General features: G+C 39.4%; 1 protein-coding gene and 1 long non-coding RNA gene across 7 annotated transcripts in view; one reads left to right on the forward strand and one right to left on the reverse strand.

The window, feature by feature from the left end:
- CTNNA3 (catenin alpha 3) overlaps nt 1-26,757 on the reverse strand; it is a 512,488-nt gene that overhangs the window by 10,474 nt on the left and 475,257 nt on the right. For 4 of the 5 annotated variants that reach the window (XM_054832089.1, XM_054832088.1, XM_054832090.1 and 1 more), the window contains 2 exons: nt 12,749-12,854; nt 5,350-5,484 (listed from right to left, as the gene is read on the reverse strand). In XM_054832089.1, the coding sequence (XP_054688064.1) occupies nt 5,350-5,484; nt 12,749-12,854 (241 nt within the window). Of the gene's footprint in view, nt 1-5,349; nt 5,485-12,748; nt 12,855-26,757 lie in introns of those variants that run through there. The other variant, XR_008577888.1, reaches the window with a different exon arrangement.
- Nucleotides 1,993-25,028, forward strand: LOC129208780 (uncharacterized). Of its 2 annotated transcripts, none has more exons than XR_008577890.1 (3): nt 1,993-2,090; nt 5,352-5,445; nt 23,519-25,028. It is a non-coding gene; the product is annotated as an uncharacterized LOC129208780 (long non-coding RNA). The 2 variants fall into 2 exon arrangements; XR_008577889.1 differs by lacking the exon at nt 1,993-2,090 and adding an exon at nt 2,097-2,192.

Here is a 26,757-nt window from a genome sequence, read left to right on the forward strand (position 1 = left end):
ATCCAGCCTTGAAGCATGAAGTTAGAAGTATTAAAGCACCTACATTTGGCACAAATGTGGACTTATGTCCTGTTTACTTAAGTCTGGTTCTTGAGATAACAACAGGAAGAGTCAAAGATAAATCAAATGAGACATTTGCAGGAAAGGTAGAGTGAAACAGCCTTCAGTGCAGCGGTGAGGCTGGCTAACCTGAGAGATCCTTTCCATGCCATTTATCAAATTCTGTGAAACTGTAACTCTGAAAGGTCTCTCTCTCTTCCAGATTTCTGTTTCCTTTTTAAGGCCAAAAGCTTTGTCTCCCTTGCAGAATACAATATAAAATTAAATAGAAGATAAAGACTATAAATAGCACAAACCAGAATTGCATGGTAGAAGTCAAGAGACCATGATGGTCACATATAAGATATGTTAATTTTTCTGCCCTGTGATATAATTCCCCTTATTTAAAGCCACTGTTGGGAAAAAAGCAAGCTGTTAATGTGGAAGCCTATCGTTGTGCAGTACTTGTAAATGAATTATCAGATTATCTACATAAATGAATGCAATTACTGTCAATCTGCATACTGCAAATGTTACTCCATTATTCTGTGCCTAAAGAGGCACAAATTTATTCTAATTAATAGAAGGAATTGTACATTTCCTGTTTAATCACACCTAGTGAAGAGTTACTGAATCCTCACCATTTTTACTTGTGCAGCTTACAAATTGGCAATGCTAGCTGCATTATTAAAATAAAAAAAATGAAGTATTTTATGGGAGCATGAAAGACTTACTTACATACTGATCAAGGAATTTTTAATGAATGAAAAAAACAAACCCACAGTGAATGATGAAGTAGAAGCTAATGATTCATACATCTCGTCCTCTCTTTATCTGTACATGACCCTTTATAACCACCATAACTCTGAGCATTCTTGTGCCACTGACTAGAATGAAGGTACTGGAGCTCTGGGAAGGACTGTGAGAAAGGCAGGTGTCTGCATAACTGTAGTAACAGACTACAAGATTATATGGCCCAAGGTCAAAAAGCCACAAGAGAGCAGTTAGGAGGTCTGTCAGCTGGATACTCCTCAAACATGCCAGCTACCCCAGGCAAATTGGCCTATGTAACCTACACTAATGACACAGCAGGGGTATTAAGTAAGAAACTTTCCAGGGGAGGTTGTCAAGGGAGTGTTACAGGGAAGACAAAGACCAGGGGCACAGGGGGACACATGAAAAACAACTGAAGATTGATAATCTGATATAGAGACTGAATAACTGTGAGCTGCGTTTGTGGATTACAACATACTTTTTCATATGCCTAATGCTCTGTTATCATGGGAGTAAGTCCCAAACTGAACTATGCTGGCAGTCACCAGTACCTCCTTAGGTACAGTGCTTCTATAGATGAGAATCCGTTTTCCTGTTGACAGAAATACAGGTGCCCTTATACTGTGGCATTGCTGACTACTGTTAGATAGTAGTAAATAAGGTTAATATGTAATTCCATTTTATGTCTACTTTACTTGTTCCTCCATAGCATCATCCAGAAGAAACCGGTAAGACAAATGATGTGACTTAGCTGTGTTTCAAGACGATAGTTCTTTCTTTTACAGATCTACAAATATGTGATAGAGTAACACTACATTTTCTGCTCTTCATCCCTCTATTCTTTCCTCTGACTTGGTCTCTAGGCTTCAGTAGAGGATTTCAAAATTTTTTTCATGAACCACTACTTGTGAGGAAAAAAACCTTAAAATTGCTTGAGGCTGATTTAAATCCAAGATCTCTGTGCACAGCTCTTACTATTGGAGGATGGGAAGTGTGGGGTGGATGTAAGTGCCACATTACATCCATACAACTGTGCTTTTATGTGTGGATTGCTGGTCTGTCACCAGCTTTTGCTCAATCATTCTCACTTTGTACAGCAAAGTTGACTTGCCAGTGTGGAAGTTGGTATTAACCATCTGAATGTGGAAATCTGTAATTTCTCACAGGAGAGGAGCTTTCCTCCTCAGCTCTTCTCTTTGCATACACCTATCACAGCCTGTGAGCCAGAGAGGAGCCAACAGAAGGGAACTGTGAGGAGCCAACAACAGACAGCTGAGGTATGACCAAAATTCAGGTGGTTCAATCTTGAACACACATGTATATGGGTACAGAAGAGAGAAATCGCAGGGGAACAGTGAAAGCAAAAAATGGAGGAACCTGTAAGTATGACTATTTCCTAATGCCCTTTCTAATACACTTTTCCTATACATCTTCACTATCCAGAGGATGGATACAGTTTCAGATATTTTGAAACTCGTGACTTTTTTACTTAATACATAATGAAAACTTTCCTACCTGCAAGGGCATGAACTCTTTTTTTTTTTTTTTTCTTAATCATGCCTGATGTCACTTTTTCTGATTCTCATTCTTTATTAACATAAACAGCTAAATGAGAGAAGATGAGGACTGGGGAGAATATAATCCTATTCCAACTACAGTTCTGACTCCTTGAAAAAAGAACTTTGCTATTGATTTCATGTGAACAAAATCTGGAGATTTAGTAGTCTTGCATAAACCATAAACCCCCTTTTGGCTAGAAGAAGAAGAAATTCAGCTGCCTGACCAGATACCTGACAGATAATCTGGGCACAAATGTTCTGTGTGCCTATTTTCTATAGTTTTTTCCTTACTATGCTCCCAGATCTTCTTGGGGCTGGGGAGGGGAAGACAGAGAGAGAGAACCTCTGTGCTTGTTTATGCAGAACTTTGTTTTGTCACTTGTTCCAAGGCCAGCTAACCTACATGATCAAATTCTGAAGCCTCCACATGGACTTTCAAAGCCAGAATTTGCACCAGCGTTTAAAAAAAAAATTTCAATAATCAGCCTTTTTTTGTATCTGTAGTGAATTTGTCTCCCTTTCTGCTTTTCACTTTATCCACACAAGATTCTCCTAAAATTGAAGCAAGTCAAACACAAACAGTTCATTTACATATAGATTATGACAAACCTTATAGGAAAGACATCAGAGTTTGGTTTGGTTTGGTTGCGGTTTCACATAACCACAACTGTAACTGAAAAGGGACAGTTGAGCACAGTCAGTCATGAATACCCTGTCCCTCCCAATAACAGACATTTGGACCAGCGAGACTTTTTTTTTAAAATTTTATAGAATCTTTTTATAACCACTGATACCCACCAGGTATGTCTCCACTGACTTTGAAAGGTTTTGTTTGGTTGAGAGCATGGCTTCCTTGGAGCATTGGCTGGCAATTTTTCTCTCTTTTATAGGCTTAACTGTATCACCCATGGTTAAAAAAAAATACAATCACTGTTGGAACATTTTCCAAGATTGCTTTAACAGAACATCAACCAGAATTTACAGCATCTCACCCTGACTCCATGTAACACTTCCAAAACTGTCATATAACACTTCCAAAACTGTCCAGAACTCTAAGCATGTTCTTAATTTCCACTGACTCCAAGCTAATCACCTGTTTAAGTGTGTTTATTGAATTGAGACTGAGTTAAGCTCAGTAACAAGTAACTGCTTTCCTGAACTGCAGTTTCTGGATACACAGAGTGTATGTCCTCATCCTCCTTTCTTGAAACAGGATTAAGATCTATAGTCATCTCTCTGGGATTACGAATGAAGTTAAGTTTGGGGTTTCCTTTTCAGAATTAACATTTTTGCACCAGGATTATGTACTTCCCACTGTTGACATATGGTTGACACAATAAAATGGTAAAGAAAACAATGTGAGTATCATTACAGTGGGAGAAAAGATGAGCAAGAACCAAATTAGGCTTCCAAAATTTCTTGCAGTGAGTCCACCAATCAGTTGCGCTCAGTAATGGAAACAGGATGAAGATAATTACAGGTTGTATGTATCAGGTGGTATGCAGATTTTTGTAGGTCAAGGATCCATGTGAATTCAAATTTGCCGAAGTAGTGGACAATTCAAATCAGATATACAATGTGATGTGCAAGAAGCTCTATCTTCTAATTAGTTTTGTAAGCGAAAAAGGTTTATTTATTTGTGTTGTGCATTTGATCACTTGTCAGTCCTCTGGTAACTTTTTAACTTGGAAAGTAGCTAATCTCTAGCACTAGTACTCTAAGAAAGATGTAGTTTATGTGCAGCCAAGTCGGAGAATGAAGTACTGACACAAGGCCTCTAAGCACAGAGGGATACGTCGATTTCTGTTGTGTGGGACCACTGGAGGTAGGTTAAAGACAACACGGGGAAGTTGAGAGCATTGATAGCGGAAGACTCATGCACAAAGGGCATCAAACAGTGAAATCTGGCTTTATTAACCCACGCTACTCATGGAACTGCTTGCAAAAAGAAAGAAGAAACAGATAATGAAGATAAACTTGATTAATTTACAACCCAAGTGAAAACAAGTATTTGTTTCAGAAAGTATACATTCAATTCAAAATTACTTAACTGTAGATTTCAGAGGTTTAAATATGGTCTCTGAATCATCATTTGAATAGCCAACAAAAAGATTCTACAAAAATCAGTGTTTCAAATCTCACATCAGCAATAGAGGCTTCATTGCTGATTAGCTTATAAACCACATAAAATGTACTAATAGTTTTAGATATATATATATATTCCAGACTATGTGAATGTGAAGTTATCATAAAGACAGAAGTATTGAAATGGTAAGAATGTGGTGTGGGAGGCTTTTGTTACCTGGTTTCCATACCATTTATGTCTTGAAATCATAATCCCGTGTGCTACAGGTAATAACACTACTAATAAAGAATATGTGAAGGTGAAGGCATTATATGAATGCCTGTGATCAGATTTGTGCTGAGGACATATGCATAAAAGTCCCACAAAATCATAAACACTATCTTTTCCATGGCTAATGATACTTAGCTGTAATGGAGCTAATGACTCATAAATTAATGCAAAATCAAGACATGTACTCAAGAATCAAGTCACTTTGCTCTTTTCTTTATTCCTGTAGAGATGTAGAATGTCCTTCATCATTTCCTTCTGAACTAGAAGTACATCTCTGGGGATTTGTGTACAGACTCACATATGTGCATACTTCGTATGTGTGAGTAAATGAACCACTATCTTAAAAATGGGTTACAGTTCTTAAAACCAAATTACTCCAGAATAACAGTGAAGAATAATATGTTTTGAGAATTTAAAACAAAAAAAACCCACAAGTGATTGCTTTTTTTAAGTCTTATGCTTCACTGTCTTAGATTCTCTATGTTAAGTGAGTGTAAAAAACAGTGGGGAATAAAACAAGATACAGGACTACACTGGAATATCTTGCAAGCACAGGAAAGCACAACTCTAATTTAATTTTATTTTGATTAACAGAGTAACTTGCACCATTTTTCTACTTACAGCAGACATGATGAGCTCTCCACCTAGATTCTGGATTTCTGCTTTAACTTGACTGCAGATTTTGAGCTGATGGGAATAAAGCTTGATCTGTTCTAGGTAAGCCAACAAATCCTGTTTGCATGATTGGTCTGGACACTGAAGATTAGGAAAAGAGCAATGAATAAAGCACATCAGCAATTGCTAATTCAAAATGTCATCTCAGACATCAGGTTAATACTTCACTGAAAGAATATTCCAGTTGTACATGACTGTAGCACTGCTTTTCACTGCAGCTGTATCAGGTTGTGTAGTTCATTCCTCTTGTGAAGCTTTTCAACAATATAATTGGAGAAGCTGTGAATAATCCGAAACTTCCCTATATTCACTTTTTATTTAACACCACTGCACTTGCCTTAGCAATATTTCTAAACAAATTCCTTAATGTAGGGAATAATTACTGTCCCTTCCATTCCTAAGAGGTTATGATTTCTTTTCAAGAGGATACCTACATTAACAGTGATACTTATGTGGGCAAATGTAAACATAAATGCAGACCACTGTTAACATTTATATAAAATTATGTTTTATAATATGATCTGTGGTTTTTTGTGTTGTATCCAGAGTTTATTCCAGCTTGATCTGCAGATCTTCTGTATCAGTGTGAACAGGAAAATAAGAATGTCTTAGAAAAAAATTCACTGATTTCAATACTTTTAACACCACAGGTTTTTTAATAAAAATAGCATCTTTCTACTCTCACTTCTGTGAACTCCCAAAATACCTGGGAGTACTTGGAAGGGAAATACTGCTCTGTGAGTACCAGGCTAGACACCTAAGGCCTGGTATGCATTTGTTCTAAAGCTGCTTTTCATTGCTCTATCAGAATAAGGAGATATTTAGGTGAATGCTGAGTCCCTATCTTGCTACCACAGCTGTAAAAAGTGAGCGTGCTAAATAAGAAATAGATCCCTACAGTTTTTCAGAGAAAAAGCCTCTGGGCTTTACTTACATTATAAATATGGTCACTTTCTTTTGATAGGAAATTGTGTTCAACTTTGTATATTAAAATAGAAAAGCTACATTCCTGCCAACTGCAGTGGCGACAATCATCTATGGGTTTGTATAGTTAGTTATACATTTCGTCTTACGGAATTGTGGTCAATGGATTTAAATCCAAACCTGACACAAGTCAGCAAAAGCACCGATTCTATTTAATTTGTCAAATACTTTACCTAAACTACTGGCTTTGCTGAAGAAAGCTGATACTTTTTAAAATGGGAGCGTGACGATTCTACTCTTCATGACTATGCAATATGTTTGGTTAAGCAAACAAGTTCATGTTTTAGACTTAGGAATGAATAACCAAGATTAAAGTGAGCAATTTTGAATTAATCTGAATTAATGTCAGTCCTTGCCTCGTGTTCTGCTAGATCCCTTGCTAAAATGTTTTCTGTACTCGGTGTAGTTTGGAAGAAAAAGAGAAGTTTCTTGACGTTCTTTCGTATGTGTGGCGTTTTCAAAGTGTTAGTGTATTATGGAAAACTAAAATACTAAAATATGTCTTTGTTTCTTCTTTAATCAACACTGCTTTAAGAACTGCACAAACCAGTATTCAAATACTGGTATCTCAGTGACTGATTAGAAAACTTAATACTCATTGTTTTATTTTAATTAATAAAAATTTGTCCTTCCAGTCAAAAGCAACTGTAATCCCTTTAAGCATCAGAATTAATTGTATCAAGATAGGGTGCATTAGTGCATCTCCTAGAAGAAGATGGTTCTCTTCCATTTTTTTCTTTTCTTAAAATACACTGTGATTTCCGCCCCCCCACCCCCAGAAAAACTCAAGACATAAGCAGATAGGGTGCTGATATAGAGTCTCATCCCCTTCAAATAGTGACAATGTCAATTACAGAAGTTCCGAAACAAGAATAATTTAACCTTATTATATAGTACTCTTTTATATAATAATATTGCCAGGCCAGTCACACTTACTGTCTTCCTTAGATACCATTAGAGAAGAAATATGTAACATTTTAGGAATGCTGAAGATGAAATGCATCAAAGACTGGGAAATTGCCACTCAAGAACAAGACCTTGAGATTAAAACAGTTCTATGAAAACACTGGTTCAGTACTCAGTAGCATTCAAAAAGAGCAAATGCTAGGCATTATTAGGAAAAGACTTCTAAAATGTAATTATGCAGCTGTACAATTCGGGGGGGGTATACACACAGCATTACTACCCCATGTATATATGGTGCATCTTTCCCCTCTACAAGGCACATAAGAAAATAGGAAAAGGACAACAAAGATTTTCATGCCAACAGGTATTCTTTCCTCCAATACAAAACCAAAAGGTTGTTAAAAGTAACTAGCCTGAGTTCAAAACAAAAGGAGATGATTCTTAACACCGTGGTGTTAAGTTGCAGAATGGTCATACTAAAAGCTTACATGGGTTAAAAGAGTTACTGGACAACTTAATGAAAAAGTATCAAAGACTATTTAATGTATTAAGTGTATCAAAAAATATGTTTGGTTAAGTAAAATTCTTAAATGGCTGCTGGAGGTTGGGAGACCATATTGTGGAAGTATCATGAAATGCATGCCATTATCTCACCAAGTTCTGTACGTATTGATTATTAACTACTGTCAGCAACAGGGTATTGGCCCAAATGAACCTATGGTCTGACCAAGCGTGCTCATTTTTACGTACTTTACCCATAAAACTTTACAAGACAATACGATCAAGGCAGGAACCAACACAATATAAAGAAGAGGCATTTACAGGGGTACAGATAACATTCTACACTACTTTGAGCAAGATAAAGTACTACAAAAAAAATTAATTAAAGCCTCATGCCTTATAGCATAGCTCAGTCAACCATAAACAGATGTTAGAAAGACATGTACTCTGTTGAGAGGATACTCCATAAGGAATCCTCTACATACTGCTCAGAAGCATCTGGTACAAGCAACACTTGCTCACTAGTGAAACCAGACACTAGGCTGCAACAGAAGGACAGTTAATAAATTCTTAGTTTAATCATCCCAGAGGCAATTGATGGTTACTAGTTCCATGTCTCACATTCTCAGCTAGAGATCCTGGTAAATTAGGAGAGGTTCTTTCCCATACATATAGGGGAAGGTAGTGAGGTGTTAACAAGGGCCTTCCAAAAGAAGGGGATCAGAACTGACTTGCATCCAAAAGATGCAGTGGTGGTTTACCTAATAGAAATTATATCTACAGAAACCTCCAAGTGATTTGGTAAATTATGCAGTGATTAAAAAGACAGTGAAAAACAACATTCATAATCCAAGTGAAAAGCACAGCAGTGGCACAAAAGATTAAGTAATGCTTTGCTTTGCTTTAATTTCACCCCTTTGTTAACAAAGTCAGTAGCATTTCTGACTCTGTCTTCCTGGTGATTAATAGTGGGTACAATCACACACAGGCCCACTACTATAAATATCAATGTATAATTTTTTTGTAACTATTTGTTAACTGTAGGTTTTTAGGTAAGATGATCCTGTAATCAGAAGATATTTTTGGCACATCTGCTTGCATCATATTTATCAGCTAATCATTTTAAAGGATGGCTTTTTAACGTTATTTTCAGGAAAACTTTTCTAAAATACATGGAATTGGCAGCTAAGTCAGGAGACTATCTGGTGCTATAGAAAGAGCTGTTTCATATTGGTAGGGATCAATTCCAGAATTTAAAAGTAGTTAACATTTTAGTGCCTTGATGTGTAATCCTGACTGAGAGACTACTGTACATTGAGGATTCGTGACCCACCTGAATCAGGCCAGGCCTATGCTGCGCCATGCTCTGCTGCCTTCAGGCTGTGCTGTGGTGCACAAATCCCTTGACTGCAGCATACGCTTAGCTAATGTCCGGCAGCAGAGGAGCTTGTGGGCAGCCCCCCTTGGTTCTGGTGATTAGGACACTTGTGTATCCTTGCCTTTATCCAGGACTGCAGAAAGTAGTTCTCATGTGAACAGCTTGTTTGACAGTGGAAATTACTGCTTCCTTGTAAGACAATAATTTAATTTATAATAGCTTGAACGACCAAAATGGAGGAATCTCTACAGTGGACAGGGTCTGCCAAGCATGCTGTGCACAGATTGGAGGCCTGTTTGATGCTACACCACCAGAGGTTCCCACCACTGAAAAGGATCTAAGATTAGCTACAATATTCTTTCCTTACAGTGTTAGCTCTACAAATAGCATTTTAAATGACACCTCACAGAGTCTGAGCGCCTTTCTTACTGGGATCGTAACACACCAGCACCTCCTGGCAAAAAAACAACTGGAATACTGAGGAGGTTTTAATAAAGATCTTAATCGAATTGACAGCACATTCCATTAAAACCAGGATGTACTAACAACTGCCTTAATTATCTTAGGGCTTTTAGGTCATGAATTTGACAATGAATGTGAAACAATCTTATTTTAAACTAAACAAACTTATTTTAAACTATTATCAATGTACTTGTGATTAATTTGCTTAGGATTATGTTGATGCTGTACTGTGATTATTTTCTCAGTTGTTAACTCTGAGTCATCTTAAAAGATGGAGCAGGAGTGTTTACAAGGGCATGTAGTGTCAGGATGAGAGGTAATGGTATTAAATTAAAGGAGGATAGATTTAGACTAGCTGTAAGGAAGAAATTTTTTATGATGAGAGTGGTGAGGCACTGGGACAGGTTGCCCAGAGAAGCTGTGGATGCCCCATCCCTGGAAGTGTTCAAGACCAGGTTGGATGGGGCTTTGGGCAACCTGGTCTAGTGGAGGGTGTCCCTGCCCATGGCAGAGGGTTGGAACTAGATGGTCTATGATTCTATTATTAAAAGTGCTGTGAGTACGGCCTGAAATACAACTGAATTCTGCTAATTGTATCACACTGTGTCCCCTTCCTTCAAACGCAGAAAGAGGGGCTTATAAAAATCTGAAATGCAGAAAAAGGTATCAGAGAGGTGCTGTTGTGGCTGATGAGTTATAAAATACTGCAAACACAGTTTTGGGGGGGTGGGGTTGCTGGGTTTTGGGGTTTTTTCCTCCCTACAGAAAAACTGTATGAATGATGTAATTCCACAGTTCTCAATTTTTATTCTCTTAACTTACATGGAGTATGAACCAAAATAATTAAATTGAAAATGTTTTATGAAAAGGAAAAGGTCAAAGAGATACAACGATTCTTCATTATGCAATGATTGCTTCTTTTGGGTTCTTACTCAGGTCTGAAACTAGATGGAGAAAATAGAGCAAGATTTTTTTTGCTTTTCTTCCCTGCATGTAGCTTTGAATACCAAAAATGCTGTCATACATTACCGTGGTCCTGTTAACTGCAAAGACAGAGTAATAGTTGAGTCATGGGACAACTGTGAACAGTAAAGTGATCTGGCTTAATTAAATGCCAGTATCAGAAGTGTTGATACTTAGAGAGTAGCGTAAGCTCACTAGCAAGTAGTGGAAAAAAGTGCCATGAAAAGTTCACGCAGGAGGAAGGCAAGGAAAATTGGTACGAGTAGGGCTATCTATTTTCACTTTTGAAGCAAATCATGCAAATCCATTTATACGTGGAATAAAAATTCCACATAATTTAGATGTTACTAAAAGACAACAGGTGAAATATTCCACTAAAAAGTATTAATGCTGCTGAGAAAGGCAATCATAAAACCTTGATGGAATTCATGGTCCAGTCTGGGCACCAAATTCTTGAGGGGTTTCTTCAGTTTGGACCAAATTCAGAGAACAGCTATTAGGTAGCCCAGAGGAATCTAAAGTTTATTTTATTTTAGGACCCCAAGAGAGCAGGGCACAGGAAATTTGGCAAAACAACAGCGGAGAAAAGGAATTACTGGTCTTTACAAATACCTTGGAGATGAAAAAAAACCACCACAGGGAAGAGCTCTGAAAGTTAAAGTATGACTTGGCACAGGCAAAAAAGGTTATAGAAGTTAAAAGATTTCTAGCCATCTGAGGAATGAGAGGATCATACTGCACGTCTTTGTAATAGGAGGAGTAAAGGCAAGATTGCTCTTGATAAGAGACGTGTGCTGGAAGAGCATCTGTCAAAATCAGAAATGGGGACTCAAGACATTTTAACTGTTTTTTTTCCACAAATCAGATCACAACTGTATAGATTGAGAATAAAAATTCTTTGTCTTTTTATCTGCAATTCAGAGAGACATATGACAGAAAACACTAACAGATTGTCGCTGCTTCATAGCTATTAGAACAGCAAGCATTGTGTATGGGGGAAGAGAGACAGGATGTGAGGCTGTGGAAGACAGTGACTATACCATGCTAACCTGCGCCTAAAAGGCAGTCACAAAGACTAGGAATGTAAATGCTTCAGATTTGATACTTGCACACTGAGATGTCACTACACTCTTTTCTTGGCACCGTCTGGCCCCAAAACAACCAACCTTACTTAGTAAAGTGGGTGCATGTTATGAGTTGCTTGGTGTATTCATTTACTAAGCTACTAGGCAGGAAATCGAGCATGCATGTTGATTTACATAGATCCTGGTTTGGTTTTTTTGGTGGGGTTTTTTGACCTATCTGATGCTTTAAAAAATCCAGTGGAAATAAAGTAGACCATATAGCTCTAACACGTTGCGTTTCATAATGATACATATTTCTTTTAAATGCTAAAAACCCACCTCTGCAGGTATGCAGAGGCCAAAACTCTTGACTCATGGAAAACCATTTGACATCAATGCCCCACAGAAATGGCCAGTGTTGTGGGGACAGACAGGAAAGACAACTTAGTTACAGCAAAAGCAGATTCCATAACATATACAGAGATTAGAGTGGAAAACAGTTTTTAAAGACAAAGAAGAAAAGTCAGTAACCTCACAAAGCATGGTGCTAGCGCCTGGTCATGCCAATGTAACAACCCCCTGTTCCCACAGCTAAACTGACTCACCTGAAACAACTCAAGTTGTTTCTGGGGACTTTACCCAAAGACGTCAAGAATGGACTTGTGTCTAAAAAAAGGTCTAAACCACATCTAAAATGTTGTGTTCATAGCTTAAAGGGACTATGAATATATATATATATATACACACTGTATCTTTAAAATGTTGCATTGATAGCTTAAAGCAGCTTACAAATATATGTACAAGTACATATGTAGATAAATATCTGTACATATACATCTGTGATATATGTACACATACCTTTATGTATGTTTGTAAATGTATATAAACAGACATGTTGATGAAGAAGAGAATCCACACATACAATTAAGACAGGATGTATGTATCCATCGCTTCAGAAATTGAGAAGGAAAATCAGACAGGTACATCTGTTACAAGCACTTTTGTAAGCGACCTTCTTAGGTTTGGCAGTTCTGTGGTTGGATTAATCTGTGACAAAGTTCAATGCATTGCTGCATAAATATCCTACCTGATTGGCAATCAGCCGTGCTAGGATATCCATCCTTGATCCTGATTCTGAAATCATTTTTGCTGCATTAATTACATCAGATGTGTTTTTCAGTGGTCCTCTACCCCTTCAAATGAAACAAAGAACCCAATTACATTATTCAAAAACCGAGAATAAATCATATCCATGCAAATTAGGCACAGATGAGCTCAACTGAATAAAACAACTAATCCCTACAGAAACAACATTAATTAAACCCCCCCCATCCCCCTCCCAACTGTTTTGTTTTCATGTCCCACAAACTGGTATTTTTGGCATCAATGGATGCAGAAGTACTAGAAAGATGTGACACAGATTCTTCATACTGGAGGCACAATGCATGCCAAATCATGAGAATGAGTACTTGTTCTGTTTGCTTTTCCTGTGGTTATATGAAGGTCCTTTCTCTTATAGGAATTTTCTAGTAAATATGTTCAAAGAAAGTTCAGCAGAGTGATGTATTCTGAGACTCATTATGGATGTCTGGTCAGAAAAACTAGGTGGGGTGTTTTTTTTTTTTATTTAAAAGTGGTGTATACAAGCATGAATAGAAATGTATGAACAGGGCTGCAATTAAAACCAATAAATGTCACTCAAAATACAGAGATACCATATCTCAAAGTACATTCCAAATACTTTCATGAATTGTTCAAAGAACAAATTTCAGTTTAGGAAAATTGTAAAGTTCTTGTGAAGAGTTTGTCAAGAATCCAGCCTTTTTGTTTGTTTGTTTTTGTACAAACGCCTCTCTCCACCCCCCCACCCCCCCAAAAAAAAAAGACCCCAGCAACCACAAACCCTTTAGTTACATGAGAATGTCTCTAGAGCCTAAGAAGTAAAATGTGACTACTTAAGATAGGTAATATTGACAACCATTATCTTCACAGTGTCTTGTACTTCAGCTTTCTCCTGATTTCATCAGGAATAGAGGTAATTTTCTTCCTAGCAGCAGGTATAGTGCTGTGGTTTGGATTTAGGATGAGAATAATATTGATAACACACTAATAGTTTAGTTGTTGCCAGGCAGTCTAGGACTTTTCAGCTTCTCATACTGCCCTGCCAATGAGAAGGCGGGGCGGGGGGGGGGGAGGTGCCCAGAAGCTGGGAGGGGACACGGCCAGGACAGGTGACCCAAACTGGTCAAAGGGATAATCCATACCATGACCTCATGCTCAGTATATAACTGGGGGGGGTTGGACTGGGAGGCAGGGCAGCTTGAGAACTAGCTAAGTATTGGCTTCAGGTGGTGAGCAACTGTGCTGTTCATCAGTTGATTTACATATTGTTATAGTTACATTATTATTATCATCTTCCTTTTCTGTCCTATTAAACTCAACCCATGAGATTCTCCTTTTCAACTCTTTCCCCCATCCCACTGGGGGGTTGTGTATGTGTGTGTTTTATGTGAGCTAATGCCTGTATCGTGTTAGTTCTGCGTCTGGGGTGGGGGGGGGTGTGTGTGTGTGTGTCTTGTGTGAGCGAATGGCTGGGTGGGTGGGTATGCTGTATGAGCAAATGACTGTGTGGTTGTATTAGCTGTGTGTCGTGTGTATTGTGAGTGAATGGTTGTGTCTATGTGTTGTGTGTGTTGTGTCAGCAAATGGCTGCGTGTGGGGGTGCATGTGTGGTTGTGTTAGCTATATGTGTGATAGGCGTTCTGTGTGCAAATGGCTCTGTGTGTGTGTGTGTGGAGTGTGTGTGAGTGAATGGCTGAGTTACCTGCTTGTGTCTGTGGTGTTTTGTGCGAGTGAATGGCTGTGTCTGTATTGCCTGTGTTGGGGGGGAGTTTGGGTGGTACGTGGGTAGTGTGTGAGCAAATGGCTGTGTGGCTGTGTTAGCTCGGGGGGGGGGGGTAACACAGGTTGTGTGAGCAAATGGCTGTGTGTGTGGTGTGTGAGCGAGTGGCTGTGCATGTGTGTACTGCATCAGTGAAAGGCTCTGTGGTTGTGTTGGGGGGGGGGTGTGGGAGGTGTGTGCTGTGTTTGTGTGAGCAAATGGCAGTGTGGTTGTGTTACCTCTGTGGGAGGCGTGTGGTGGGCGTATTGTGTGAGCAAAAGGCTGTGTCTGTTGCGTGTGGCAGTTGTGTGTTTGGTACGTGTGTTGTGTGAGTGAATGGCCATGTGGTGGTGGTAGCTGTGTATGTTGTGTGTTTGTGGCATGTGTTGTGTCAGCGAATAGTTGTGTGTGTGTAAGCAAATGGCTGTGGGTTTGTATTAGCTCTGTGTGTGGTGTGTGAGTGAATGGCTGTGTCTGCGTGTTGCCTGTGTGGGCAAATGGCTGTGTGGTTGTGTTAGCTGGGGGGGTGGTGAGGAAATGGCTGTGTGGTTGTGTTAGCTCTGTGTGGGAGGTGTATATGGTATGTGGTTTGTAAGCAAATGGTGTGGTTGTGTTAGCTCTTGGTGTGTGTGCAGTGTGTGTTGTGTGAGTGAATGTTTATGTGTTGTGCGTGAGCAAATGGCTGTGTGGTTGTGTTAGCTCTGTTTGTGCATGGTGTGAGTGAATGGCTGTGTCTGTGTGTGAGCAAATGTCTGTATGTGTGAGGGGGGTGTGTGTGTGTAGTGTGATGTTTGAGCAAATGTCTGTGTGTGGGGGTGTATGTGAGCAAATGGCTCTGTGTGTGGTACGTGGTTTGTAAGCAAATGGCTGTGTGCTTGTATTAACTCTCGGTGTGTGTGCGGTGTGTGTTGTGCGAGTGAATGGCAGTTTTTGTGGCCTATGAGCAAATGGCGGGGCAGGGGTGGGGTGGGGTGTGAGCGAATGTCTGTGTATGTGTTGCATGTGAGCAAACGGCTGTGTAGTTGCCTTAGCTGTGCGTGTGGTGGGTTTGTGTGTGTGTGAAAAAATGGCTGTGTGGTTGTCTTAGCACGTGTGTCTAAGCAACTGGCGGTGTGGTTGTGTTAGCTGTTGGTGTGTGTGTGGTCTGTTGTGTGAGTGAAAGGCAGTTTTTGTGGCCTGTGTGTGAACAAATGGCGGGAGGGGGCAGTGTGAGGTGTGGTGTGTGAGTGAATGTGTATGTGTTATGTGTGAGCAAATGGCTGTGTGGTTCTGTTAGCCTGTGTGTGTTGGGCGAGCGAATGGCTGTGTCTGTGTGGTGTGTGTGGTCTGTGGGTGGTGTGAGTGAATGGCTGTGTGGTTTTGTTAGCTGTGGGTGTGTGGTGTAAGCAAATGGCTGTGCAGTTGTGTTAGCTGTGTGTTCTGTGAGTGAATGGTTGTGTGTGGGGTGTGTGTTGTGCGCGCTAATGGCTGTATCTGGTGTAGTGTATGAACAAATGACTGTGGTTGCGTTAGCTGTGTGTTTTGTGTGTGTGTGATATGTGAGTGAATGCGTGGGGGTTGGGTTGTGTGTGTTGTGTGAGTGAATGTGTGGAAGCAGGTGTGTGTGAGCTGTGTGAGCTCTGTGGTGTGCATGTGGGGTGTGTGTGAGCAAATGGCTGTGTAGATGTGTTAGCTCTGTGTGCGTGGCATGTGCGTGAGCAAATGACTATGGTTGTGAGCTATGTGGGGGGGGTGCGTGTGTGGTGTGGTGCAGTGTGCATGTGGTGTGTAAGCAAATGGCTGCGTGGTTGTGTTGGCTGGGTATGTGGTGGGGGTGTGGTGTGAATGAATGGCTGTAGTTGTGTTAGCTCTGTGTGTTGTGTGGGTGTGTGTTATGTGAGCGAACACATGTGTGGTTGTGTTAGGGGTGTGTGGGGGGGTATGTGGTGTGTGAGCAAATGGCTGTTTGTGTTAGATGTGTGGGGGGGTGTTGTGTGAGTGAATATGTGGTGTGTGAACAAATGGCTGTGTGGTGGTATTAGCTGTGTTGTGGTGTGTGTGTGTGTGGTACGTGGTGCGTGCGTCTGGTCTGTGAGCAAATGGCTGTGTGGTTGTGTTAGCTGTGGGGTGTGTGGTTGTGTTAGCTGCCTGCCAAGTTAAACCATGACAAGCTGCTTCACTGCATAAACACTTCAACCAAACTAAAATCAACACTGAATTACACTTCGCACAGGTATGGAGTGAGCAATCCTGCTCAAACCAACTTTGGGTTTAACACCTTTGAGAAGAATAATTATGTAAACAATTAATTCCTGAAGGCCTCAGATCAATTTATAATTTCTGCAATGGACAAAGGAAATAGAAACATTTAAAAAAATGACTATACTTCTTTGTTCAAATCAGAAGACTCTTTCCAAGAAAGCAAACCATTCCAGTAAAAAACTCATTTAGCCTAAAAATATTATCATATGTAGTTACAGAAACATTTCATTCAGTAAACAGACAGTGATGACAACACAACATGGCAGATAATGTTTAATGTCTTCCTTTCCTGGTTAAATATATTCCTTAGCAAGCAACGATTTGTTGATCTTTGGGGGAAAAAGCATACCTTACAAATTACATTTCCTTATTCTCAACTTTTGAAGCCCACATACCTAGAATCGGGTGTTTTACATGTTATTTTTCTAGAGAGAGGTATCTTCTTGGTATGGAGAACCAGGAAACTGACCAGTTTATAGAAGAGTAATAGTGTATGTGGGGAATAAATTTGCAAGTGCAATCCCATGCATCCAGACTAAGTACTTCAAACTTCACCACGCCCTTCACTTGCCCTTCCTGGTATTTTCCCTTCTAAGCCTTTGCAACACAACTGAGCTCTTACGAGTGCACACTGAGCCTTCCCACCACTTCAGTCCACTGGTTAGTTTTTCATGGCTATTTGCATTCTGGCAAGTTCTAAAGGCCATAGCGAAGTCAGTTGTACATAACAAGTCCTTTAGGTGCTGTACAAACTACAAGCAGCCCATACCCTCCTGTAAAGTTACAACCCAGTCTACCAGTCAAACAACAGAAAAGGTGAACATAATCCAGAGCTGAAGAAGCAGAAGAGATGGCTAACGGTGGAAGTAACTTCTGCTTAGGTAATTCCTCTATCAGCCAACAGCTTTTTTAACATCTGAAGTTAACCTGGCCAAGTATTTTGAAGGTGAAGGTATTCAATTAAAGTAGCAACTTTCTTGTACCTATGCAAGTCCCTCAGAGGATGTGGCTAATGAGAATGGAGCAACCTTACCCAAGAAAGATATTTCAAACAAATGAAAGTATTTCTTTCCACCACAAATACAGCCACCATGAGAGCCATTAGAGGAACACTCACCAGTGAGGACTGACAAGACTTCTGCTCCACTTGCCACCTAATTTGCACCGATGGTTCAAGTTCTTCTCTACTACATTAAAAAATGCGGGGCAGGATGCTTATGAGCTATAAATCACAGCTAAGTCTTGAAATAAATGCTTAGAAATATCATATAAGAGTGCCTTAGGCTTATATTAAAGCATTTAAAACCCAGCGTGTTAAGTTAGACATACAAAGAGGGCTCCATTTCTGCCCAACCAACAAGAAGTATCTGTGCTCCTTTTTTTACCTTCACATAAAATCCAGGCCCATTTAAATAAAGTACAAGTTTAATTGCCTTGGGGTATGGCATAATGAGCCATTAGTCCCAGTTTATGATGTCTGACAATTCTATTCACAAAATACTTTTACAAGATTACTTGGGAGAAGACACCAAATCTGCTGACTCACCAGCCAAATGGAAGAAACAGGAAAAAAAGGATGAAATTTCTATGGGGCTAACTGCAAACTCTAACTTTGGACATAAATAATCAACTGCATAGAAAGAGAGAGATATAGCCTATATAGCAGATTTTAAAAAAGATACAGGAGTTATTACAGTTGGTCAGTCTGCACAAACGTCCATGAGGTTATGAAAATAGCAGATGCCACACCAAGGCACAGAAATAGGTAGATACTGAAACCAGAGTTTTCCTTTTGCTTTCTCAGTTTTGCTAAGACTGCAGCTGCAGTTCTGAGTGGGCTTCCATGAAGAAAGTTTTGACATGATTGGAGACCGTGCAGACAGGATGATTAGACATGTGGTAAACACGACCAGTAAGGAAAGACTGAAGGGTTTAAACCCATCTGATATAGAAATTTCCAAGTAAGGAGTGGGGCAAAGGAGGAAGCATGAGCAAGAGAGGCTTGTAGGACACACATGCTAACAGACTGCAAATGCATTTTGTGAATTCCCAGTTTTCCTGATTTAGCACCAGATCAGTCGATTTGGAATGCCACTAGCTCAGATTAACTCCCTGAATCCAGATGTTACAGACACAAAAAGTCTATTAAATCATCTAGGTTGTTTTCCCTAGCCAGCAGACGGCTTCCTACCAGTTTTGTCTTTACTTGCATTTTTTCTGACAAATTTGAAGTATGAAAAAACACTTGGCTTGGGAGGCTGTTTCCCTGAGCTATCCATCTCACTGTCTGGAATTTTTTTCAGATATTTCACTTAGCTCCCTCTCCATATCTTTGTACCAACGTCCCTTTCATTCTACAAATGTAGTCCATCCATCCATCTACCCACCAGGTGCTGAAGCATCCCTGCCTCATCTGTGAGACTATTGTGGTACTGGTCCAGTTGTTAAAAAAATAACCAAATTACTATAAATTTTAGTAAATATAGATAATAACCAATTACTATAGATAATACAGACCTGCATGCAGAACCTTAGGACATGTAGCTCTGCACCTATAACAGATGCTTAAGAACTGGTAAAAAAAAAAATACCTTCCCACCATGTACCATCTGCTGGTCAACAACATCACAAAATTTCTCCTTCACGGGGTTTTCCATCTTTTTCCCTCTTTTGTAAGAGAAATACTGATTTCTTTGTTATGGTGTCCATGTACTTTTTAAGTCAGCCTTATCTTTTTTCCCCTGCTTCCAGTCCCCGTAATTTTCAAAGCCAACACACACTCAGCTATGCGTTTACTGAAATTTTTTCCCAATGATTTCATTGGGTTCACAGTCTATAGTTGACTCTCAGTGCCTGATTTTGATTCATTGCATGGAAGATCTACTATATCTGTTTTCCTCACACTTCAATATTTCCAAGCATAAAAACCTTACTAGCCAAGTATGTCGTGAAAACATTCAAGGCTGTGAAAACAAAGATGAGACAGAAAGTACTGTATTTACGAGCAATTATATGCCCCCAAGGTAGCGATGGATTGTTACTACATCTCTTTAATCACCTGCTCTATCCAATGAGGAAACTAGGAATGGATCATAAATAATTTGAGATGTCCAACTAAGTTCAGTTTAGAATATCTCAACAAAGTTGTAGGAGGAAAAAAAGTTTCACAGAAATGTTTCTTGGAAGGTACAATCAGAAGAAGAAAATAGCTGGACCATGTTAACTGGTACGACACTGAGAGTTTTGCAAAATTATGAAAGAGCGATCTAAGCCTCTCAGTCTAATCATTCTTGCTCCAAGCCACAATAAACAGTGTATCTGCAGAGTAACTCCATCCCTGTCTGCGCAAATGTAACAACGATTAGCAGGCAGCAGTATCCAGTACTATTTTCTTTTGTCCTTCACACTGGAATTTCACTCTGAAAAGTAACAACCGAAAACATTCTCTTCATTCTTAGAGAAAAAGACTACAGAAACTTGTAGTCTTATGTCAAATCTTTTGCTGGCACATTTTCCAGGAATAGAGTGTCTTCTGTGTCTGAGCAAAACTGAGTGGCTTACCCCTACTCACTGTACTCACCTCAGGAAATGTTTTGTATTTCCCCTGCATCAGAAACAACAATAGGGAGCTCTACCAACTGGTCAGTCTCAAAAAATAAATTCCTACCTAAAATACGTCTAACTAACACCATGAACTACCATCAAACATAAGCATTTCATAGCACTGCAAGCATTTCAAGGCGTGAACTTAAGCTTCGCAACTACTGCCATCCCCAAAGCACAACCTGAGTGGTCTTTGTCACATGAAATTCTTGAGCTTCAGCCACTGACCACTGCATTATCAGTCCTAATTTCTAGCTCAGCAAATCCCAACAGCTCCCAATGTAATTCTAGGTTTGTGGGGATACTGCAGAACGCAGCACTGACTCCAAGCCAGTACAGACCAGCAATACATCTACCTCTTTGGTCCTTGCTGTTCCAACCAAAGCTCAGCAATGGATCCAGCCTGGCAACCCCGGCCAACCCCAGAACAATGTCCATCTGAGCAACCCCAGCCTGTATCATCAGTTAGGGTTCAGGCTTGGCCTGGATGAGGCTGACTGTTGGGAATGAACTGGAACAGTTCTTGACTTTGTGAAGAAGGTCAGAGCACTCATCCAGGTGACTACGATGTTACTTAAGGTGTGTGTCCACTCTTGGGGAAAGTGCGTTAACTATATTGCTATCAGTTTGTTTAGTTTTATAAGGTACATCTATTATCTTATCCACAGAGATAGAAAGATATTCCTCAACAAATTAATTACATTTTATATACACTGCAGGATTTAGTTAATTCAGTTGTCACTACATTCTGTGGTTCCACTTGTGCCTTCTGTAGTTCCTCCCCAACGAAATACACAGTGTGTTTCTAATTTCTTTTACCTTCTGACTGCTGCTCTGGAAAATGCTTCTAATACTGACATAGATAAGAAATCTGGATTCCCATCATACATTCTGGTCTCTACTCCATGAGCTGTTTCTTAAGTTCATTTTTTCTTTTTCTTTGTTTAATCTAGCAATTGTGTCAAGTCCTGGGAGCAGGGATAAGGACGCAGAATTCATACCTCACTCATTAGAAATGCTCTATTAACTTACTGAGTGAATCACTTTTTTTCTAGAATTAATTTTGCAGTTTTGCAATCAATTCCTGCAGTAGCTTGGCTTCAGAAAAACAAAGCAGGCACGCAATCAGAATTTACAGGTATAAGGCTCATGGCTAATGTGGATTTAACCCTCCAGGCTGAAAGGAAGAGAAACTCCCAGTTCCTGGGCAAACACCTCATCAATCTATCTCTAGAATACACTACTCTCCTAGCAGTATTTTTAAACATATCTTTTTTCACAGTTTTGCCTTTTTTTTTTTTTTTGATTGTAAGGAATGACTGGAATGATACCTACTTACAGATCTCAACTGAAAAGAGGAGCCTAAACCCCACAGAAGGAGGGATGTAACCTCATGTTTAACATTTCTGTAGATCGTTTTGTCTCCCGCTCCCTGCTCAATGTGCACGGTTTTAGATGAAATTTGTGAAGTGCTTGGTGTTCAAGGGTGGAAAATGATGCCTCTTTGGAATCAAGGCTGTAAACAAAAACCCCTTTTATTACACCTGGCTGCACGTCTCTATCAGTTATACCTAGACAAGGCAGCAGAGTTCCTCAGGAAAGTCAGTCAGGGAGAACAGAATTATTGATTGTACAGGTGGATCCTGGAGCTGACCATTACCATTTTATTACAGCTGTGCATGCAGGAGCAAGAAAGATACTAGTTTCAACTCAATTTCTATCCAAGTCTGAGTTTACAGGTTTGGAGGAGAAAAAAAAACTCTTAATGCTAGCAAAACTGCTAGTGTAACTGATTAAAGGCCAAACCCACACTCAACATTTACAGATGCAATGGCTGAAGCAGTTCCATTAACAAAATAAATGTAATATAAATAAAAGTGTAGCCAGGTAAGAAAAAGACAGTGTGAAGAAACACTAAAAGGTATGAGGTAAATGACTGTAAACTCTCTGTATTAAATAGTATTTCCTATCTATAAATACCGTTTGTGAGTAAAGGAATTTAGAACTTACAAAAATACCTGGATTGTATGGACCCAGCAATGGGTCGGTGCAGTTGCAGGCAATGTGAACGCAGCACATATGTTACTAACTGTTCTATAATTCTGGAAATTAAAATGAGTTTAAAACAGAAGATTCTCTTCCCTCTCTTTTGCCTTCCTGCCCTGGCAATGTATCAGGTCTGCACCTCCCTCAAAGAGGAATAAGGGAGAGGAGGTCCAAAAGCAGATGTTTTTTTTACAGCAAGAGTAGGGTGACATATATGAAACAAATATACTGTGTGAATGAGTATTACATGGGCTGATCTGGCCAAGACTGGTTTTATTGGATTGGTACCTTTGAGTGTGTGGAAGTCAGCCACAGACCCTGTTGGAGTTCTGAGTGCTGCCCTTCAAAATCTCTTGGTACAAATGTTGGCAGAGCAATCAACCTCATTTTTGTCTGTTGGTTCCAAACGGTGTCTGCTGGGAACCAATAAATCCTATCAATTCATAATCAAACAAACAAGCTGGAAGCATGCAGAATCTAAGAGAGAGATGAGTAATAGTCAACATCTTTCAAGGATAAATATTGCCAGACCAGTGTACAATAAGCTTTTATAGCTACTGGAAAGATTAGAAGCTGTAAATACCATGCATCTTCAGACAGACTTCTGAAACTGTCTCCTGTTGTATTTTCACAAATTACCTAAAAAAAAATGTGGTCTAGACAAAATAATTGCAAAGGAGATGCAAAATGAGAAGAAGAAACCTGGTTTTGCTGGGATCTGCCTTGGTTTTTGCACTGCTCAGTTCTTTATTTATGACTTGAATGAAGGGAAAAAGAGAATGTTTAATGAACTTAAACTTGATACTGATGTAGAAGGGGAAGGAAATAGGCTGGGAGGCCAGACTTGGAATTAAGAATTGAGAAAAGCATGGAATAAAAAGTAGATGCAATTAAGAAAGGGTATGTGCACTCAGGTAGGAAAATCAAACGCACAGATACAAGTGAAGAGTAAGTCCCTACACAATAGGACAGTAAGAAGCAATTTGGAGTTTCAGTGGATCACAAATCCATCGGGAATGCTGTAAAAGAAAAGGCAATGGGAAAATGGTAAACACAGAGAAGTAACACTTCTGCTCTTTTTTACAGAAACAAGGTCTCTGTAGGAGAATTCCTGGAAAGACATAAGATTTAATTTAGAAAAGAGAAGACCAAGTGCCAACAGGATGGATTAAGTTTGGGTTTGCTTCTTAAAGCTTCAGCTTATTATGATGGAATAAGCAGTAAGGCTCTGTGAAAAATCTCAACATGGGAATTCCTCTTCAACTGCAGTCACTGGGTTATGTGGCACAAGAGGATTATATGGCACTTACACACGCATAGGGTTACATGGTCTATCAACAACAACATCTTATCTCGCTTCATGCAAGTCTTACCCTGAAGGCTTCTATTCTGTCACAGCAACCACCACCTGTTCCAGGGAACAGCAGGAAGTGACACAGAATTTCTGGATGAACCTGCAATAATTAGCCCAATGAATTCTACAGTGCTAGCTTTGAAGAAACCAAAGAAGTGGGGAAAAATACTAAACACATAAAGAGTTCAAAAGTCCAGACTTTCCCTTTGAGTTAAACTGGCAGGAGGCCAATTCTAGTTCCCTCTTCTCCCAGACCTTTACAGAATGATAATGGAGCTGTGGCTAAAGCCATATTGAAAATGAAGGACAGTGCAATAATCCACAGGGGTAGTTAAATCCTTTACATGAGTGTGGTAGTTAAAGGGGAATTGAAAGAAATGCTATCTACTGCAGTTTTTTTTACATCAATACAAGTTTATATCAGTACTATGATTTCTTTCGCTTTCTGTTCTGGGACAGGTTCTACTATCTAGATACTTCATTGTTGATCTCATGTTGGTAATTTTCTTATCTAGGTCATCCTTCTCCCCCCAAATCCCTTGTGCTTTCCCCAGCTTTACAGAATAAATAAAGCTATTATTTAGAAGGATTTGCTCTAAGAGGAACCTAGTCATTTTTTTTTTTTTGTTGCTTTTACTTCCTGTGTTTTGCCACTCAATACTAAAATAGAGCAAGCAAAATTTTTCTCAGCACTTAGTAGACAATACAGAAGTAGATTTTTTTCAAAGGCCTTTAGTGTCTACCAATTTCAATTCTGATAGCAATGTCCAAAATTCTCTGAATTTCACGAAAACCATGATCACTTCTTGTGGTCTCTGAAGAAAATCTGAGTCTTCTGGTAATTTCACATAACATCATGAAGACTCCAGGGTATTTCTGTAGTTCATCTTTGGTGCTGTGCCTACGTAATAGTGATTCTCATTCGCGGGTCACCACTGCCCCTCAGGCACTGCACCTCAGAGCAGCATGGCCCCACCTCCCCCATCACCCCTAGCCGCTTTCAAGTGGCATGGCCCCTGGCTACCAGTCTGCAAAAGCCTTCCCTGATCGTGCCTCTTCCTGACCTCTTCACATTTTTCCCAAAGCAGGCCATTTCTGACCCTGTAAAATACAATGTGACTGCCTAACAAGAAACAAAATGTCCTTCATTTGTGTTACTATTTGATACTATTAAATTATTATTATGTTCTTAATGATCCACTGTGTTTTCTTCCTCTCTCTGCTTTGATTAATGAAGTAGGAATACAGCTACTTAAACATGAGAAGGGCAAAACACTCTTGTTTCTACGCTCACATATATACACGTATATATTATTTTGTCAGATATATAAGCTTTGTTAGAAAAATCCAGGCACTGAAAACTTGGCTGTAGGGTCAAAGGTGAACACGACAGCATTGCAAAATAACTGTCACTAGAAGTGCTATTGCTGGTCACCAATTTTAAAAAGCATGTGGCTTAACACCGAGGAATTCTTGCTTCCTAATGTAGATCTATATAGCAGAGTGTTGCTCCATCGTCCCAGTCATGACACTTCTGAAACTGAGAAATCCTGAAATGGTTAGTAGGGAAAAAATGCTGATATTACTTGCATAGTTACTGAACATTATGTTACCTGTCAAATTCTTCAAATTTGGACCTACACCTTAAAACAGTATGGAAGAGAAGAGAACATGAGGCAGAAGTCAAACAGGAACAGAAGAGAAGGTATGTCAGGAGAGGAGCTGTATGTGTAGCCTGGGAGGTGGACGAGTAGCTGAAACCCTGACTACAAGTTCTTAAATCAGAAATCTGACAAAACTAATCATAGCAACAACAGAATGTGGGAAGCAAAGCATCAAAGGGATATATTGGTACATGTCTGACACTGATGTGTACGTATATGCATTAAATATTTACATGTGCAACAACAAAACACACAAGTGTCTGTACGTCTACATACACTTATAGAGATGAAAATCTAAGAACTGGGATCTTCCCATACTTACACTTCTGCACACATACAGACACCCCTTCCCTTTACCTACCAACCGAAAGTTTGGACTTCTCTTGCCAACCCTGATGAAAGTGAAATTAATGAAAATGTACAATTTCTGTCCAATTTCAGCTGGTTGAGACCAGCTGCAGGAGGTGTATATATTAAAAAATCCCCAAACAAAACACCATATAATTAGATAAATATATATTTTTATATATGTAAAACAATAACAATATACAATTGTCACTGTGATCTGAAGATGAAAAGTACTTAGTGCTTCACAAAGCTAGCTGCTGTTACTAAATTATTTTATCAGGGATTTTACACTGGACTCAAAAAAAAAAATCAGATCTCAACTGGGTATAAACTGGACACTTTGATGATGTAATTCAACAGTAACTGCAAGAGAAGTCCAAACATCCAAAGGCATCCATCTGTGTGCATATATGTAATTATGGAAAAAGCTTGCAATTCTTAGATTTTCAGCTCCTTAAGTGCACGTAAACATAGAAACACTTCTGTGTTTGGTAGCAGTTTATTAAAAATAGACATCAAATTGTAAGAAAAGCAGTGGTTTGTACAATATAGCACACCTGAATAAATTTGATGGTGTCATTACTGAGCAGATGCCATCCATGAAGCACAATGATTTGTGTTTTGTTTAATTACAGAGGAAACAATTTACAGATGTAGAAACTGGTTCCCCCAGTTACCTATTTCATAGCCACTTCTTCCTGCGCCACCAGAAATCTCTCCCCAAATCTCCCTCTGATCTGCTTATCACACCCATACACAAACACTGCTGGTACAATGTAAGAGAACATCACGACATCACAAGTAAGTAAGTTCTGGATCTAAACCAGGCTGCAATTATTTGTTTCTCACCTCTTTTTCCTCTCATTATCTCTCGGATGTTTCTCTGTCTCCTTCTGCTTCCAAATCCAGCTTTTCAAAGGACACTTTTTTTAGTTGCTAAGAAGGGCAGCAGATCTTAC

This window comes from Grus americana, chromosome 7 (genome assembly GCF_028858705.1).
Source record: "Grus americana isolate bGruAme1 chromosome 7, bGruAme1.mat, whole genome shotgun sequence".
NCBI lineage: Eukaryota > Metazoa > Chordata > Aves > Gruiformes > Gruidae > Grus > Grus americana.